Below are 14,920 nucleotides of genomic sequence, written 5' to 3'. Positions count from 1 at the left end.
GGGGGGGGGGGGGGGGGGGGGGGGGGGGGGGGGGAGACTCTTGCACTGAAAGTGCTCCTATGTTTGAGCAGCACATCATGGAGTGGGTAGAAGACATTGTCCAAGATGACATGTAGTATGGAAGCATATAGGGGACTAATTTAAAACTATCATGCAAACTTGAAAATGAAAATGTAATCCCACAATAACATTATCATTTTCCACATACACACATGTATGTGTTATTTAGGTAAAATTGAAATGAAATCTATCAATCGAACAGCTCAAGGATGGATGTGGCTAACTGTAACGTCAAGCTGTTTATGTTGTGTATTGTGACATTAAGCCCACACCTGGTCAATGCATGGCATGTGCAAAAAACTTTAACTTGCTTATACCCGAAAGCATCAGTGTCCTGCTGGGCAGTGTCAAGCCCAGGCTAATACAAACCCATTCTCATTCAGAGATATACTTCACATTACTGCAATACTAGTATTAGTGACAATACCGCAGCTCAGTCAAAGTTAATGTTATAGGAACAGTCAGTCTGTCTGTCATATCAACTACATAGCTGTAATAGTTACAGCTATGAACAGTGCAAAACCATTATCATAACTACACACTTGAGATGATATTGGACTAAGGTTAAAGTGTTTCCTGCAGACAGGCCAGCAGAGGTGTTTCCTGCCAGGCTGACAGAAGACAACAGAGGACTCCTCCCTCCTCCTCAAGTACAAGTTTGTACTTAGCTGTAGAACTCATGTTAATACTGATATTAACAATGTTTGTTTCCTTGTGTATTTTTCTGTAACATAAAGTAGACGTTATTTCCCACTTTTACCACAAGAGGGAGTATAATGTTTAGTGAGTCATTTTAGGAGCAGTCGCAACACTGTAAGGTTAGTACTTTGCTGTAATGTGAGTCTGAACAGACCATGTGCTGGTAACAATCTACCGATCTGCTTGCATATGTTGCAGGTAGTCCATTTGTTAACTAAAACATCCTCTTCTGAATTCCAGCAAGCAAACGAGAATTACTAAGTTTGAGTTTAAATAGAAACGCTGGCACTCCGGTTGGTGCTGCTGCAGCGCACTGGCTGTTACTGTGTTGGAAGACAACACAGCGGTCAGCAGCATCAGAACAATCTAAGCATCCCCAGGAAGACGCGTCATGATGACCACTGTGTCCCGGATGGGACATGATCTGGACAGTTTCTGTAAATGTTGTGGCTTTGCTACTTTGTGCATTTTAAATACCCAATTTAAATTTTCATTTCATTGGCCATGAATAAAGTGCTTTATTTTTGAGGTTTGGTCTTTTTTAAATGTACTATTACGGGACCTGTGGTATTACAAAGACATCATGTTATTACAAAGGGTTTATGAAAAACTTTTACTAATAGTAGTGAATAGTAGTGTAAGCAAGACAAGACATTTTCTTATTTCAAAAACTTTATTATAGTTTTGACAGCTCATAATATAAATTATATCAAATTATCTCAAACTGAATCTACATTTGAACATTTTTAAAGAGGTGGTATTATGCTTTTTGGCTTTTCTCCTCTCCTTTATTGAGTTATATATCCATTTTGTGCATGTGACAGGTTTGCAAAGTGAAAAAGCCCAAAGGGAGTTCCCATCTCCCACAGAAAGCTCTGCTCTGAACCGCTTGAAAACAGCTCGTTTGTAGTCCAGCCCTTCAGTTCCTTTACTTGTGACGTCACAATGAAAACGCGTCATAAAGGCTAGCGGGGTCAGGCACGCCCTCAAACCAAGCTAGTCTGAGCGGAGGCCCTTTGGCTCGACTCGCCTTTGTTTGGTTTTCCATTGTAGAAATGTTGGACCTGTACCTGCTTCCAGATACTTTTTTTCGTATCACCTCACCTCCGTCGAGGTTCCAAGCGAGCTGAGGGATACTAAAATGTAACGTGAAAACATGACAGACTGCTGATTGGTCAGAGAGAATATTCACTATTCACTGCATCATCATTACGTGCGCCAACAGAGGCCAGCAACAGAAAGTTTTATATTTTACAGTGTTCGTATGGAATTTCATCACTAAATCCACTTCTGAGAAGTTTTGAGGTGAGAAATCAGCTGTGTAGATTTCGAATATTGACAGTTTTACGAGAAGTGATGGTGGAACAAAAACGTGCTTGAATATTGTTGGAGTTGAGGAGCTCCGCAAGTGGCAGCGGGGGATGCCTGTGCCAACCTGTTAATATTTTAAAGTTAATATTTTTTGCACGTGCCATGCATCGACCAGGTAAACTTACATACTGCAGCAACAGACACACAGACAGGCGACGGCGTGTGGGCTTAATGTCACAATACACAACAGAAACAGCTTGACTTTACAGTTAGCAACATTAGCTGCAGAATATGCTAACGCCAAATTCAACAGGCAAGTGTTCAAAAAAACTGAAAAGCTACATAGAAATGGCAACACTTACAGGTTCCAAGTTTGAAGTCGGTATAGATCCATCCTTGAGCTGTTCGATTGACAGATTTCATTTGGTTGTGAAGTTACAGCCTAGTGTTGTGTAATGGTAGATATAGAACTGAACCATGAGAACCTGCAGTGGCCTTCCAACTGAAGAGGAAGTGAAGTCTTAACTGAGGACGCGCCTTGATGAGAGGACTGACAGATTGCATTTTCATTTTCATTGTGTCCCTTGGAAAGCTGCTTGTAAATGCAATGCAATAGACTGGGGGCGCTGTTTCACTCATTGCATTTGAATATAGTCCACTATAGAGCAGACTAAGTCTTTTAAAATGAAATGTCAAATGCTGTTTCCGTTTTCATTTTAATATGGTCCTAGAATGCTCACACAAGTATGTGAAAATGAAAATGATTGCATTTTCATTTTAATAACACATACATATGTGGAAAATTATATTGTTATTGTGGGATTACATTTTCATTTTCAAGTTTGCATGATAATTTTAATTTAGTCCCCTATATGCTTCCATAATGTAGCTTGGACAGCATTCTCCTCTCTGACATCACTGACAGAGAGTCCAGCTCCACCCCTACAATGACACTGGCCTTGCGATTCAGTTTGTTGAGTCTGTTAGTGTCCGCTACCCTCAACCTGCTGCCCCAGCATGCAACAGCAAACAGGCTAGTAGGGGTGCAACAACTAATCGACGTAGTCAACAAAAATCGATTATTAAATTTGTTGCCAACGAATTTATTCATCGATTCGTTGATGACGTCATCGGGCCGTAGCGAGACCGTCAGCTTAACAGAGTAAAGTGATGTGAACAGTAATGTTAAAGTTACTAAAACAACATCAGAGCTGCAGCAACACCTTCACAACCTAAAACCTCCAGACTGTGGCAGCATTTCACTCTTCACTCAGCCAGAAAGGTTGTGAACTGCAGCAAAGCTGAGCTCTCCTGGAAACACCGGAGCATCTGAAGAGGAGGCTCATAACGTTGTGTCTATGTGTATGATGAAGGCTTGTCTCTGTAAGCTAGTTAGCTAGTTAGCGAGCTAGCTTCACGTTAAAGCCGTGTTACTTCAGGTTATGAGCTGAAACGTTTTCTATACAGTTGGTCAATTTGATTGTTACAGTACTGGTGCTGTGAGTAGGACATAATTATGATACACAACGCTCGCGTTCACGTTCCGGATGCGCCCTGACTTTACAATCAAACGATGCATCGCTCATGCCGACGTTCCCAGCTGGAGAACGTGTTGCTGCCGAGTGTGCAAGATTAACCGCGGTGAAATTAGTTTTAAGTTGGATACTCGACAGACATTCACCCAGGATCCGGTGACGATAATAAATTACAATTGTTAAAATAGTGTTATGGGAAAATCATCATTTATTTCAATAGCTTCCATGTCATGATCCAAAGTCATCAAACCAACGCCAAACTGTAGAGCTACACTAGTCGATTATTTGTTTCAATAATCGATAGATTAATCGACTATCAAAATAGTCGTTAGTTGCAGCCCAACAGGTAAGCACTGGCCACAACAGATTCATAAAACATCCTCAGCACTGTCTGGCAGATGTTGAAGGACCTCAGCCTCCTCAGAAAATAGAGATGGCTTTGGCCATTCCTGTAAAGGGCTTGAGTGTTCTTGTTTATTTTTCAAATACTGTCAGTTTTACAATATGAAACAGTTCCATTTAGTGTTGAGTTGAGGCAGACAGCAACATTGCTTTACTTACCATAGGCCTTGAGAAGTGGTCCTCAGCTAGACCAAGGTCCATGGTCCGATCTGAACTGTGGGTTCTGCTTGCAGAAAACAGCTCAGGCCTTGCTTCTGAAAAGAGGGCAACGTTGCATGAAGCACAGTTCTTTATGTAAGCACACACACACTATGGTCTGGTAACTGCACTCAGTCATGCATGCTAATTTCACACACGACTGTGGTCACTCAAGACAATCGGTACACTCTGACTCACCACTCAAGAAGTCAAGAAGAACAGAAGCTGAAAATGGACAAATGAAGGAATCAGAGGTAACTGTCTTATCAGTCGTGGTAATGTGTAACCAAGCCACTCCTACTGTATTTATTCATCATTCTCTATTTCAGTGCTGTTCATACTGTTCATATTGTTTTATCGTCATATTGTGTATATACTGTATCCCAAATCCACCTACCTCAAGTACATAACACATGTAAGCATGTATGTGTATGTATACCTGTATCTCACATCCACCTCCGACATAACAATAATAATAATAATGATAATAATTTACTCCTGCATCCTTTGCACTCTGATGATTGCACTATTGTCTCAATCTGTTTATATTGTTTTTTTTATAGTTTGTATATATATATATGTGTTCTCTATACAGTAGCCTGTGACTGATTTTATTATTGTATTATTGTATGAGTAAGCACATCGTGAGCAATGTACAATCCTGAGTCAAATTCCTCTTATGTGGACACATACCTGGCTAATAAAGCTGATTCATTAAACCTGCTGCAAACCAAACTTTGAAGTGCTTAGGCATCTACATATTTACAATCAATCAATCTGTTGCATAAATCAATTAAATTGCGAGCATTCTTCTTCTATATATGGACAACTACTATCCTGGAAACCAGACAAATCTGTTCTGTATGAATCTGGGAACTCTCCCATTCAGACATTCTATCTGTCCTGGATCCTGGAACCATTTATCTAATATGGAGCGAGTTTGATACGATGACTGACAGAGGAGTACTGTTGAGACATTTTCCTAAACAACCAATATGGCTGCCGCTGCAGTTTCTGTTTAATCCGCTATCAAGGCAGTATTACATGAACTGGACAGTACAGTACTGAACCACAACATCTGACTCCTTATAAAATTGTTATAGTGAACTAAATCCCATTTACACATCCAGCAGACACAGAGCAACATTAGCCCGGGATAAGCATTCATGTCTATTTTGATCTCCACCAACGTCTGAGAAAGACATTTGGCTCTTGATCTGCTAAATGCTCCACTATGTTGAGCAGCTAGATGCTAACTTTGTCTGTCTGACGCTTGGTGCTGGAGAAGGCACATGGATGTATTATCCATGGTTAATGTAAAAAATATTGATGAGTCCAACTTAAACAGAATGCAGGACTAGAGGCTAAATTTAGACATACAGCAAGATAACACAAAAATGGGAATAACTGTGCATTTTACTAAGAGGACAACATCACTGTACAGCTTACTACAGTCCAATAAAATACCTTGATAAATACTACCTTAATACTCTTTACTGTTTTTGTTAAACTTTGTAAGAGGTGTGTGAAACAACTGTGGTTATTTTACAGACCCCTACTTCTCATACACTGTAAAGGGTTCCATTGTTTCTGCCCCTGTGTATACCCTTGAGTTAGACTGAGTTATATACAAGCAACACTTTTTTGTTTGACTAAAAGCCTGTTTACATTCATCTGCTGAAAGCGGAAAGTTTCTGTGCTCTTTGAAATTTTGATTTTAAGGTGTGACCCTGCACGCATGATGTGTGACATCACAAATAGTTTGGAAGCCAATCCAATTTTCAACTTGTACAAGTGTGATGTAGAAACTTGAAGCCACCAGTGCACATACACTGAGAAGTAAGAGACTGACATCTTGTGTCCAGTGGAAAAACTTTGGAAATTAACACAATTTGCATGTTTAAAGATTCTGGAATTTGAGCTAGAAGGCGTAGATGCCATTTTAAAGATTTGAATGTGGAAATTATACTTTTTTGTGTGTAAAAACATATCAGACGCATTATTGTTCCAAACAGACTATTTGTATATATGTTTTAATTTAGTTGTCTGACTTTTAACTCCGTCACATTCTACACGAGACCTCGTTACATTGGTATTAGTAGCCTATGGAGCGTACCTGAGTGGAGCAGCATTGAAAAACAAATGTAAAACTGATAAAGCCGAGCAGGTGCGAACATGCGCAAATCAACTTCAGCCAGCTGATGCGAGACACTGGCATATGCAGTGACAGTCCAGCGCAGAGCTGGACAGCCCCGCCTCTCTTTCCTGTCAAAGGTCAACGCATATGTTTAAAACCTTTTTGTTTGTTTAAAAGAGAGGATGAAGAGAGAGACTATCCTTCTAGGCACGAGAAGATAAATAAACTCAATGAGAGTGAAGTGCGGGAATAGCAGTCAGGTATACTTGTGTTCTCTCCTCTCCAAGTCAGCAGATCACACTTACCCTAATGTGCAGCTGCAGTGAATCTCTCTGTCTGTCCGTCCTGCTAACCAGCTGAGCAGCAAGACATAATAGCGGGGTAGACTGGGCAATATGGATGCACATCTCAGTAAATAATAAGCATCACATATTCAACCCATTTATACCCAAACCCATTTAGTCATTAAATAAATAGTATTATATATCTTAAAGAGATCATATTATGCTCTTTTTCAGGTTCAAAATCTTATTTAGGGGTTATACCAGAACAGGTTTACATGGTTTAATTTTCAAAAAACACCATATTTTTTTTCATATTGCATATTGCTGCAGCTCCTCTTTTCACCCTGTGTTGAACGCTTCGTTTTAGCTATGGACTGATACATCTTGTCTCTAAATGATCTTTGTTGGGAGTTGCACATGCGCAGTTCCTAGTTAAGGACTACTAGCCAATCAGAAGCAGAGAAGGGCAGGTCAGCGAGAAGCAAACACGGCTTCGGTTCAGCTGTACATGTTGCTGACCAGCTTGTCAATAGTTTCAGAGTGGTGAGTAGTTAATCTGTAACAAATGTATCTTTCATCCATGAGGGCCCGTGTCCACCAAAGCGTTTTTCCCAGCTGAAAACGGCACCTACGGTTCTGAAAACGCCTAGCTGGGAGCACTAGGATGTGTTTTGGAGGTGCAGTTTTTTTTTTTTCGAGACGCTGTGGTTGCTATGATACATCATTTCCGTGGAGGCGATGTGTTGCAAGTAGGGTAGCCTACTTAATTTTAGTGAATGTAAAAATGTCACCACAAAGTATGTAGGCCTACTTGCTCTGGCCTTTGCTCTGCATGAAGAGAAGGCTGAAACATGAGAGCACAGACTGTCCGTACTTGGGTTCATGAGATTTTGCTGCACTGTGATTGGACAGCTCGGTAAAAAGTGACAGTTAAACATTTTTCAACTCTCGGCGACCGGATAAAAAAGCTCAGCGCCCAGCGCGGGAAAGACACTGAGCGCCTCGTCACGCTGCTCCCATTTTTACCAGCTTGGAAAAACGCAGCACTCCCATTGCAATGAATTAAAAATAGACGCTGGCGTCAGAAAAAAACACTTCGTCTAAGACACGGGCCCTAAAGTTTTAACTGAGCTCTGTCTCTACATCATAGTAATAACTTTATGTCCATTGACTGCCTAGAGGGTAATCTGGAAGGAAGAGGAGGTGTGTTCTGTAGCTCAGTGTTTTTCCACCGGTGTTTTTGAGGGGGTGTCGGAGTAGACGCTTGGCGAGCGTTATATGAGGCGCATGTCGTCACAATGATGGAAGGGAAGCGGCTGGAATACAAACAAGCTGTTTTCAAGTAGTTCAGAGCAGAGTTTTCTGTGGGAGATGGGAACTCCCTTTGGGCTGGACTTTGGGCTTTTTTACTTTGGAAACCTGTTACATGCACATAAAAGATATATAACTCAATAAAGGAGAGGGAAAAATCCAAAAAGCATAATACCACCTCTTTAAAATGTATCAAAAGTACGAAACCTAGACGAGCCAGTTTGAATGAGCCTGATGCAGCTGAAGAAAATATCTATAATTTACAGGGGCTATGGTTAAGTCTGTCAGAGTAGATGCTGGATCATCAGCCAGTACAGGAACAGACTCCAGCCAGTCAGCCAGTTTAAGCACAGCTGATCCACATCCAGCCTCAACCAGTACCAGCACAGACCCAGTCCCGAATCTTTTAGCAGGTCACACAGACCCAGGTGAAACACAGGCAGCCTCAGCCAGTACGAGCACAGCCAGAGATGTGCAGCCAGAATCAGATACAAGCAGCTTAGACCCTAATGGAACACTTGCTTCTCCACCAAATGACCCAGCAGATTGGCCCCCAGTCTTAACAGACTTCATGAGAACTGAGTTAGCGCACAGAGTCTGGAGTCCCTGTTTGGGACTGTGCGTTGCACTTTATGAGAGGTGCTGAAGTTAACGTGTGGATTTTTGGTGAGATTGTGAATTGAGAAGTGTTTCAGTTAGTTTTGGTTTTCGCTTCCTTGTCTTATCTTAACATACCCAAAGTCCCAAATGGGGTTCTGTGTCTGTCTGTAGGTCTGAAGGGGATACTACCACAACAGCAGAGCAATGACGCAGACTTAGGCCCCATCCACACTACTGCATTTTCGAATTAAAACGGAGACCTTTTGCTACGTTTGCACCTCCCGTCCAGACTACAACCATGAAAACGAAGACCTAAAACGGAGAAGTTTGGAAACGCTGCGTTTCAAAACTCCGGAGGGCGTTTTAGTGAAGACAGGCGGACTTTAGAAACGATGACGCAGACGCTCACGCTCAGCTCTCTGATTGGGTCTTGCAAAGCAGAAACACAATGCTGCTGACCGGATTTTTGACATCATATTTTTATTAAAATATTCTGTGCCATGCAAATAACATTCATCTGCCATTCATCTCATATCATCTGCCTACACTTGTACTGTGCATGTCGCTGTTTACTTTGCAACATCACCCACGCTGTTTTCTGCCGCCACACTCCCGTGTTACATTCAGTAACAGTCCCAGCTCGTTATTGATCCATGCAACAAAAAAAAAAAGAAAAAAAAAAACTGGTCTGATTAGTCTGCTTAGTCTGTATTTATTTATTCTTTCACCAAATCTTCTGTAACTACGGAATAGACCATCTGCTTCATGTTTACACTGGCACACGCATGCCCAGTGCACCAGAACGGGTCCTAGCTGTGCGTTTTCAGTCGTTTTAATGTAGACGGAGATCAACTCCAAAACGCAGCCGAAACGCTGGTGTGGACGGAGATCGTATTCGTTTTAATTCTCCGTTTGTAAACTAAACGGAGTAGTGTGGATGGGGCCTTATCCTCCCCACATATAGGAAATATCCACTTGTCCCCTTGCGACTCAGTTTTCCTTATTGTGATTCACTATAACTTGTAATGCTGTATTCAAACCCGTCTTGAGATTTTTATGTGTAGTACTTTTACTTTTGATTGCTTAAGTATTTTTAAAACCAGGCGCTATATTACAGAAAGTTCCTATCTTAAGTCTTAAGTTAAGATAGGAAGAGCTTAAGATAGGATATTTCTCATTTTGGTATTACAGAAGCAAATCCTATCTTATCTCAGGTTAGGAAATCCTAAATACTCAATCCAACAATGTCGGTTATCAACTTTTATGTCTGTTACCTAGCAACCAATGCCACTTTGCTCATCTCGCGAGCTAAACGTTTTTTAATCGCTGTTTTTTGGTCGTTTTTTTTAAATGAAAGATACACTGAAAATGAAGCAGAAACAACAACTATCATTGAAATTCACGGAACGCTTAACTGGGGAGATTAAAGAGAGAGAGTAGGATAAAATAGCGGACACAGTCACCGCCGCATATCCGGCATCCAGCGGAGCATTGATTCTATCAAAAAGAAAATAAGTCTATCGACAAGTGGTACGAAGAGAAAGGCAGCAGTTGTGTCCAGAGAGCAGAGGAAAACCGCTGGTGGCTCCTCCTGCGCTCCCACACTGACCCCGGCAGAAACCCGTACTCTGCTGGGGAAAGTTAATAATGAAATAATAATAAAATAATAATAATAATAATAAAGGCTGTGGGCTAACGTCATCATGTATTTCTTGAATTTAACGATCTCCTATCAAATCAAATACTTGCACTTGGATAGGTTTTGTTACATCAAGCCTTTACATTATCTTATATAATGAGACGTTATCTAGCGTTACATCACCTACAGCCTTTCTACTAACGAGTGTTTTGTCATCAGACACATCGTTAGAATCAATTAAGTTCCACCTGTTGAAATTTTGTTGATTTTGTAAAAGCAGTAAAAGAGCGACGAGGTGGATTAAACACTAACTGGTGGAAAAGTAAAGGTTAGGACAGCTTAACAGTTATCCTAAAGTTGGAGAGTTTATTTAAGATTTTACAAAGTTAGGATGCTTCTGTAATACACTTTTCAAGGTACAAGGTTTATTAGTCATTATACAGCACAAGGCTGCATAACGAAATTAAATTTGTAGTTCCTTCTTGCTACACACACAACATATAAATAAGTGTAGGCCTATATTAAAATATGGTAACATCTATATAGGCTGTGTATTTATTACTTAAGATTTACCTGAGGGCTCCCCTGTTTTAACCCAAAACAGTCCTGGATACGTATGAGTATGTACATATATTATCAGGACCATCAAAAAATAGAGTGTCCTGTTGATTGTGTTCATTTATATATGTATGCACTGATGCCACAAGTCTTTTGTTGTATACATAATGTGGAGATTGTAACATTTACTGTGTTTTTTCTAGAAATGTTATAAATTTCATTGTCAGTCTAAATCTATATTGAAGTTTGATAGTGTTGTCTTTTGGACCTATTTTTTTTGGGCCATATGTGGGCCATATTTGATGTTTTTTCCTCTATTTTTCCTCTATTTATCTAATGTTGTTTATTATGATATTTTGTCTAAGCTATTTGTCTATAGCGATATAGAAGGTACCAGAAAGATTTGAGAGCATGTCTGTTCATGAGTGCAGTTTAGGATATTGTTTTGATCAACATTCAGTACACAGAAATTTACACTCATCCCATGGAAATATGAAGTGTTTCTGTAATGGTTGCCTTACTTGATGAAGAAGTAGATGATTGGTGTGTTTCAAACAAGTCACCTCCTACAAAAGATGGCTTCTAACTTAGTAACATCATTTGCCTGATGAAGGTCTAGCACCGAAACGTTGTGTCAATACAATCTTTTTGCAAGTTAGACAGTGTGCGGGAGTTTTCTTTGTTACGTTTGACTCAGCTGTACCCCCTCCGACGCACCTGTCTCTCGTTATAGAGGTGCGAAGTAATTTATTGTTTCGAACACATAAAATAAAAAAATAAATAAAAACAATACAGTTATTTATATACATACACGTATTCACCCAGAACATTCCATAGTGCATTTTTTTAATTTGCATCCAGGGTGACATTTGCATCTTCCTATCTTTAGTTTGGAAAGGAATATTTACTTAGGAACTGTTAATCTGTAATGGTCTTTTTCCTAAATCAGTTCCTAACCTTTATTACCATGGTTAGGATAGGATCTCCTGGTTAAGAAGTTTCTGTAATACGGACCCAGGTACTTTTTTACTTTTACTTTAGTAACGTTAACATTTTTCATGTGGTATCTGTACTTTTACTTAAGTATGAAAATTTAGTACTTCTTCCACCACTGGAAAAGGGAGACACCAAAATTAAAAATGGCAAAGCAATATACAGTTAATTGTCAACACTAATCTGTGACAAATTTACACTCAAATTACAATATGATCACAACTACTATAACTTCACATACAGGCCTTAGATATATAATCTTTCAAATCAAAAGATATATAGTAAAGAAACTTAATGTCCATCTAACTCACAAAATGAATACAAATGCGGTTGTTACCTGCATACACCTCAGAACAAAACATGTTGAGTGAATTCAGCTTCTCAGTGCCAGACAGAGAGATGACAATGAACCCAGATGAAAAAACACAGATGACACCAGTGAAATCAGTCCTGCTAACAGTTTGTCAGGCTTGCCTGTTTGTCAGGCTTGCCTGTCAAACTGTTCGAACAAAAACATTTAATTCCCAAATCCTAAAATACAGGAAGTGTTACTTAAGTACTGCTCACAGTTACAATTTTCGTTTCCTCTGGTTGAGCTACAGTATTTTCTACTTCCTTTTCCAAAAGCTTAAGAATTACTTACAAAAGTCCCAGTGTTCTTGTTCTTTATGTTATGGAGATTAGTTCTAGACTAGACAAAAACTGTTTAGCCTGTGTAAATATTTGGGGGAAATAATTTGTCAAAATCAGTTTCACAAGGGATTCAATGCTTCATACAGTAAATGAGCCATAGTGACATAATCTAAGCACCCAGCAGCCCCATTGTAAGTTTACATCTGCAACTAAAGTGACATTTAGAAAAACAGAACCCATGACCTCAAAAAATACCTCCCAGTGCAGCTCCTATCTGTTTAGTAAGGGAAATGTCTAGAAAATCTATAAATTTTATCCTCCTAATGACACACCACAGGCAGCAAACATATGTTAGTTTTACACAACAAATGCAAATAAAATCCCAAATCAACTGGCCTCTTTTCACAGTCTTCCAAACCAGACATTTTTTCAGAGCGTAACAGAATATTGAAGGGATGGCTGGATGTCTGCCAGTGTAGACTAGACACACTTCCTAGCCAAAGTCAAAATTTACATCAGTGAGGTGCAAATTTGCCAATTCTGTAAACTTTACCTTGCTGTGGAGGCGTCTTGCCTTCTTGGAGACCATCTTCTTCCTCTCCACGATCAAAGGGATTGAGGCGGGTTTGGCGGAAAAGTGCAAGTCTCTCATCATACTCCATTTCATTGGCTACATCTAAGGAATACAAAATACATTACAGTCACACTGGTTAAATACTCTGAAGTGAAGCAGGAAATCAGATACTGTAATGGTCGTCTTTTAATAGAATCCAATTATGCATTGTCTTCCCATTTACATCCCAATTCAACTGTGCTGCAACATCTTTAAACCTGGTCACAATACATACTTAAAACTTTGAAGTCTCCCATCATTAGGGTTATTTTCTCAGACTTTACAACTACTCCAGCTACTCCAGAGCCAAGGAAGACATCAGCAGACATTACACAACTGTTCACAGGCTGAGTAGTTCTCCCTTTGACTAAGTTAATAAATTAACTTTGACAATGACACCTCATTTTAGGCTACAGATTCTCAAATTGAATAATGCATTGCTATATCAAGAGGTTAAGAAACTGCTCCACAGCTCTTTTAAAAACAAAAACAGCATGACCAAAACATGTTCCCAAGAGGCGGTGGTGCATGAAATAAAAACGACATGATAAAAACGGTATGCTAGTATTGTGGTGATGCTATTCAATAAACCTACAATGGCAGAGAAATTAAAACCACAGCACTCCTATGAAAACCAATGTGCTAGCAGGCTGCTGCAAAGCTGGTTAACAGGAAGTAATTTCTAAAGAATGATCCAAATACAGACATTTACTTCACTATTTATCGATCAGGCTAGAAAACACTGCAAAGCGTTATAACGTTAATAATGTGATAACGTTACAAACACAGTTTTAAGCCTCACATCACCAATTAACTGTTATAACCTAACGTTTCATCAGGGCTGCTGTTGACAGTCCTCCTCTATAAAGCGGTAACCTTGATTAACGTTATGCTTCGAGTATCACGGCTAAACATGTAGGATATTGAATATTAACTCATTATTAACACATTAACATCAATATAACGTTAACGTTACACAGATGTCAACAGCCAGCTAACGTTAGCTAACTAGCTTTCAAAACAAACCATCTGTTTGGATGCTAATGTTAGCTAAGTTAACGGGTCGGTCTAGTCGGAATCTTACCCCGTTGTTGACCTTATTTATCACCAAGGAGTCGACTGTTGTAAAATATACCCAATAGTCGACGACTGTAGTTAATATAAACAGTTCTCCCCGTGTTGTTTTGTCACCAGCAACATTGTAAGAGCAAAAACAGTCAAGTCATCCATTGTTAAAAACCTCTTTCCGGTTAATATTTCCAAAACAAAAACCTTCATGGCTGCCATGCAGTAGCATTGTGTGATTAATGTGAGGAAATTTAGAATGCTTTTTCATAAGTTACTGTACTTGAACAGAATACTTCTGTCTCTTGTGTAAATATAGCACATTAAGCTACACTGGCTTATGGAAGTAATGTTTTATGCTTTTATTTCGAAAATACACTTACCTCACGTTCTGTCTCTTTCCCTTTCACTGAAATAGAGCTATTAAATAGCTTTGAAGTAATCTCAGAAATAAAAAACATCACCTTCAAAGTGTAGACTACATGTCATGGTAGGACTTTATTTCTTCTGCATTTAATGCTTTGCAGCTACATGCCATGACATCTATTAATAACAGCTGATGGACATCAACTGGAGATGATGATTAAAAGGAAATGTTCATAGCCTGTATTATTCAGAGATTTTAATGACATTTTCAGAAATGTAGTTTTCAGAACTTAGGATAGATTTAGTTTGCCTAATTGCTAGTAAATTGAAAATTATCTTTTCATTAATAGAGATGAAACACTTTCTATAAATGATCTTAGTATTACAATTATTTTGCATGGATTTTGATCTGTCTTAAATGCCCAAGGTGCACATTGGGTACTGCCAGGGGAAACTGTCTGGGCCCATTATATTGTAAAAAATTATTTTGAAAATGTTCTAATTTTATTTTTACAG

General features: G+C 39.3%; 1 protein-coding gene across 3 annotated transcripts in view; it reads right to left on the bottom strand.

Annotated features, from left to right (window-relative positions):
• def8 (differentially expressed in FDCP 8 homolog) overlaps positions 1-14,215 on the bottom strand; it is a 24,767-nt gene extending 10,552 nt beyond the window's left edge. The window contains exons 1-3 of one of the 3 annotated variants that reach the window (XM_046029915.1): positions 14,058-14,215; positions 12,914-13,036; positions 4,167-4,261 (exon numbers count right to left, since the gene is read on the bottom strand). In XM_046029915.1, the coding sequence (XP_045885871.1) occupies positions 4,167-4,261; positions 12,914-13,022 (204 nt within the window). In that variant the 5' untranslated portion in view covers positions 13,023-13,036; positions 14,058-14,215. Of the gene's footprint in view, positions 1-4,166; positions 4,262-12,064; positions 12,199-12,913; positions 13,037-14,057 lie in introns of those variants that run through there. The other 2 variants (XM_046029917.1, XM_046029918.1) reach the window with 2 other exon arrangements.
• Between the last annotated feature and the right edge of the window lie 705 nt (positions 14,216-14,920).

Source organism: Micropterus dolomieu, linkage group LG19, assembly GCF_021292245.1.
Source record: "Micropterus dolomieu isolate WLL.071019.BEF.003 ecotype Adirondacks linkage group LG19, ASM2129224v1, whole genome shotgun sequence".
Classification (NCBI taxonomy): Eukaryota; Metazoa; Chordata; class Actinopteri; order Centrarchiformes; family Centrarchidae; genus Micropterus; species Micropterus dolomieu.
The sequence above is the reverse complement of the archived record's forward strand: the minus strand, read 5'-3'. Positions and strand labels throughout refer to the sequence as shown.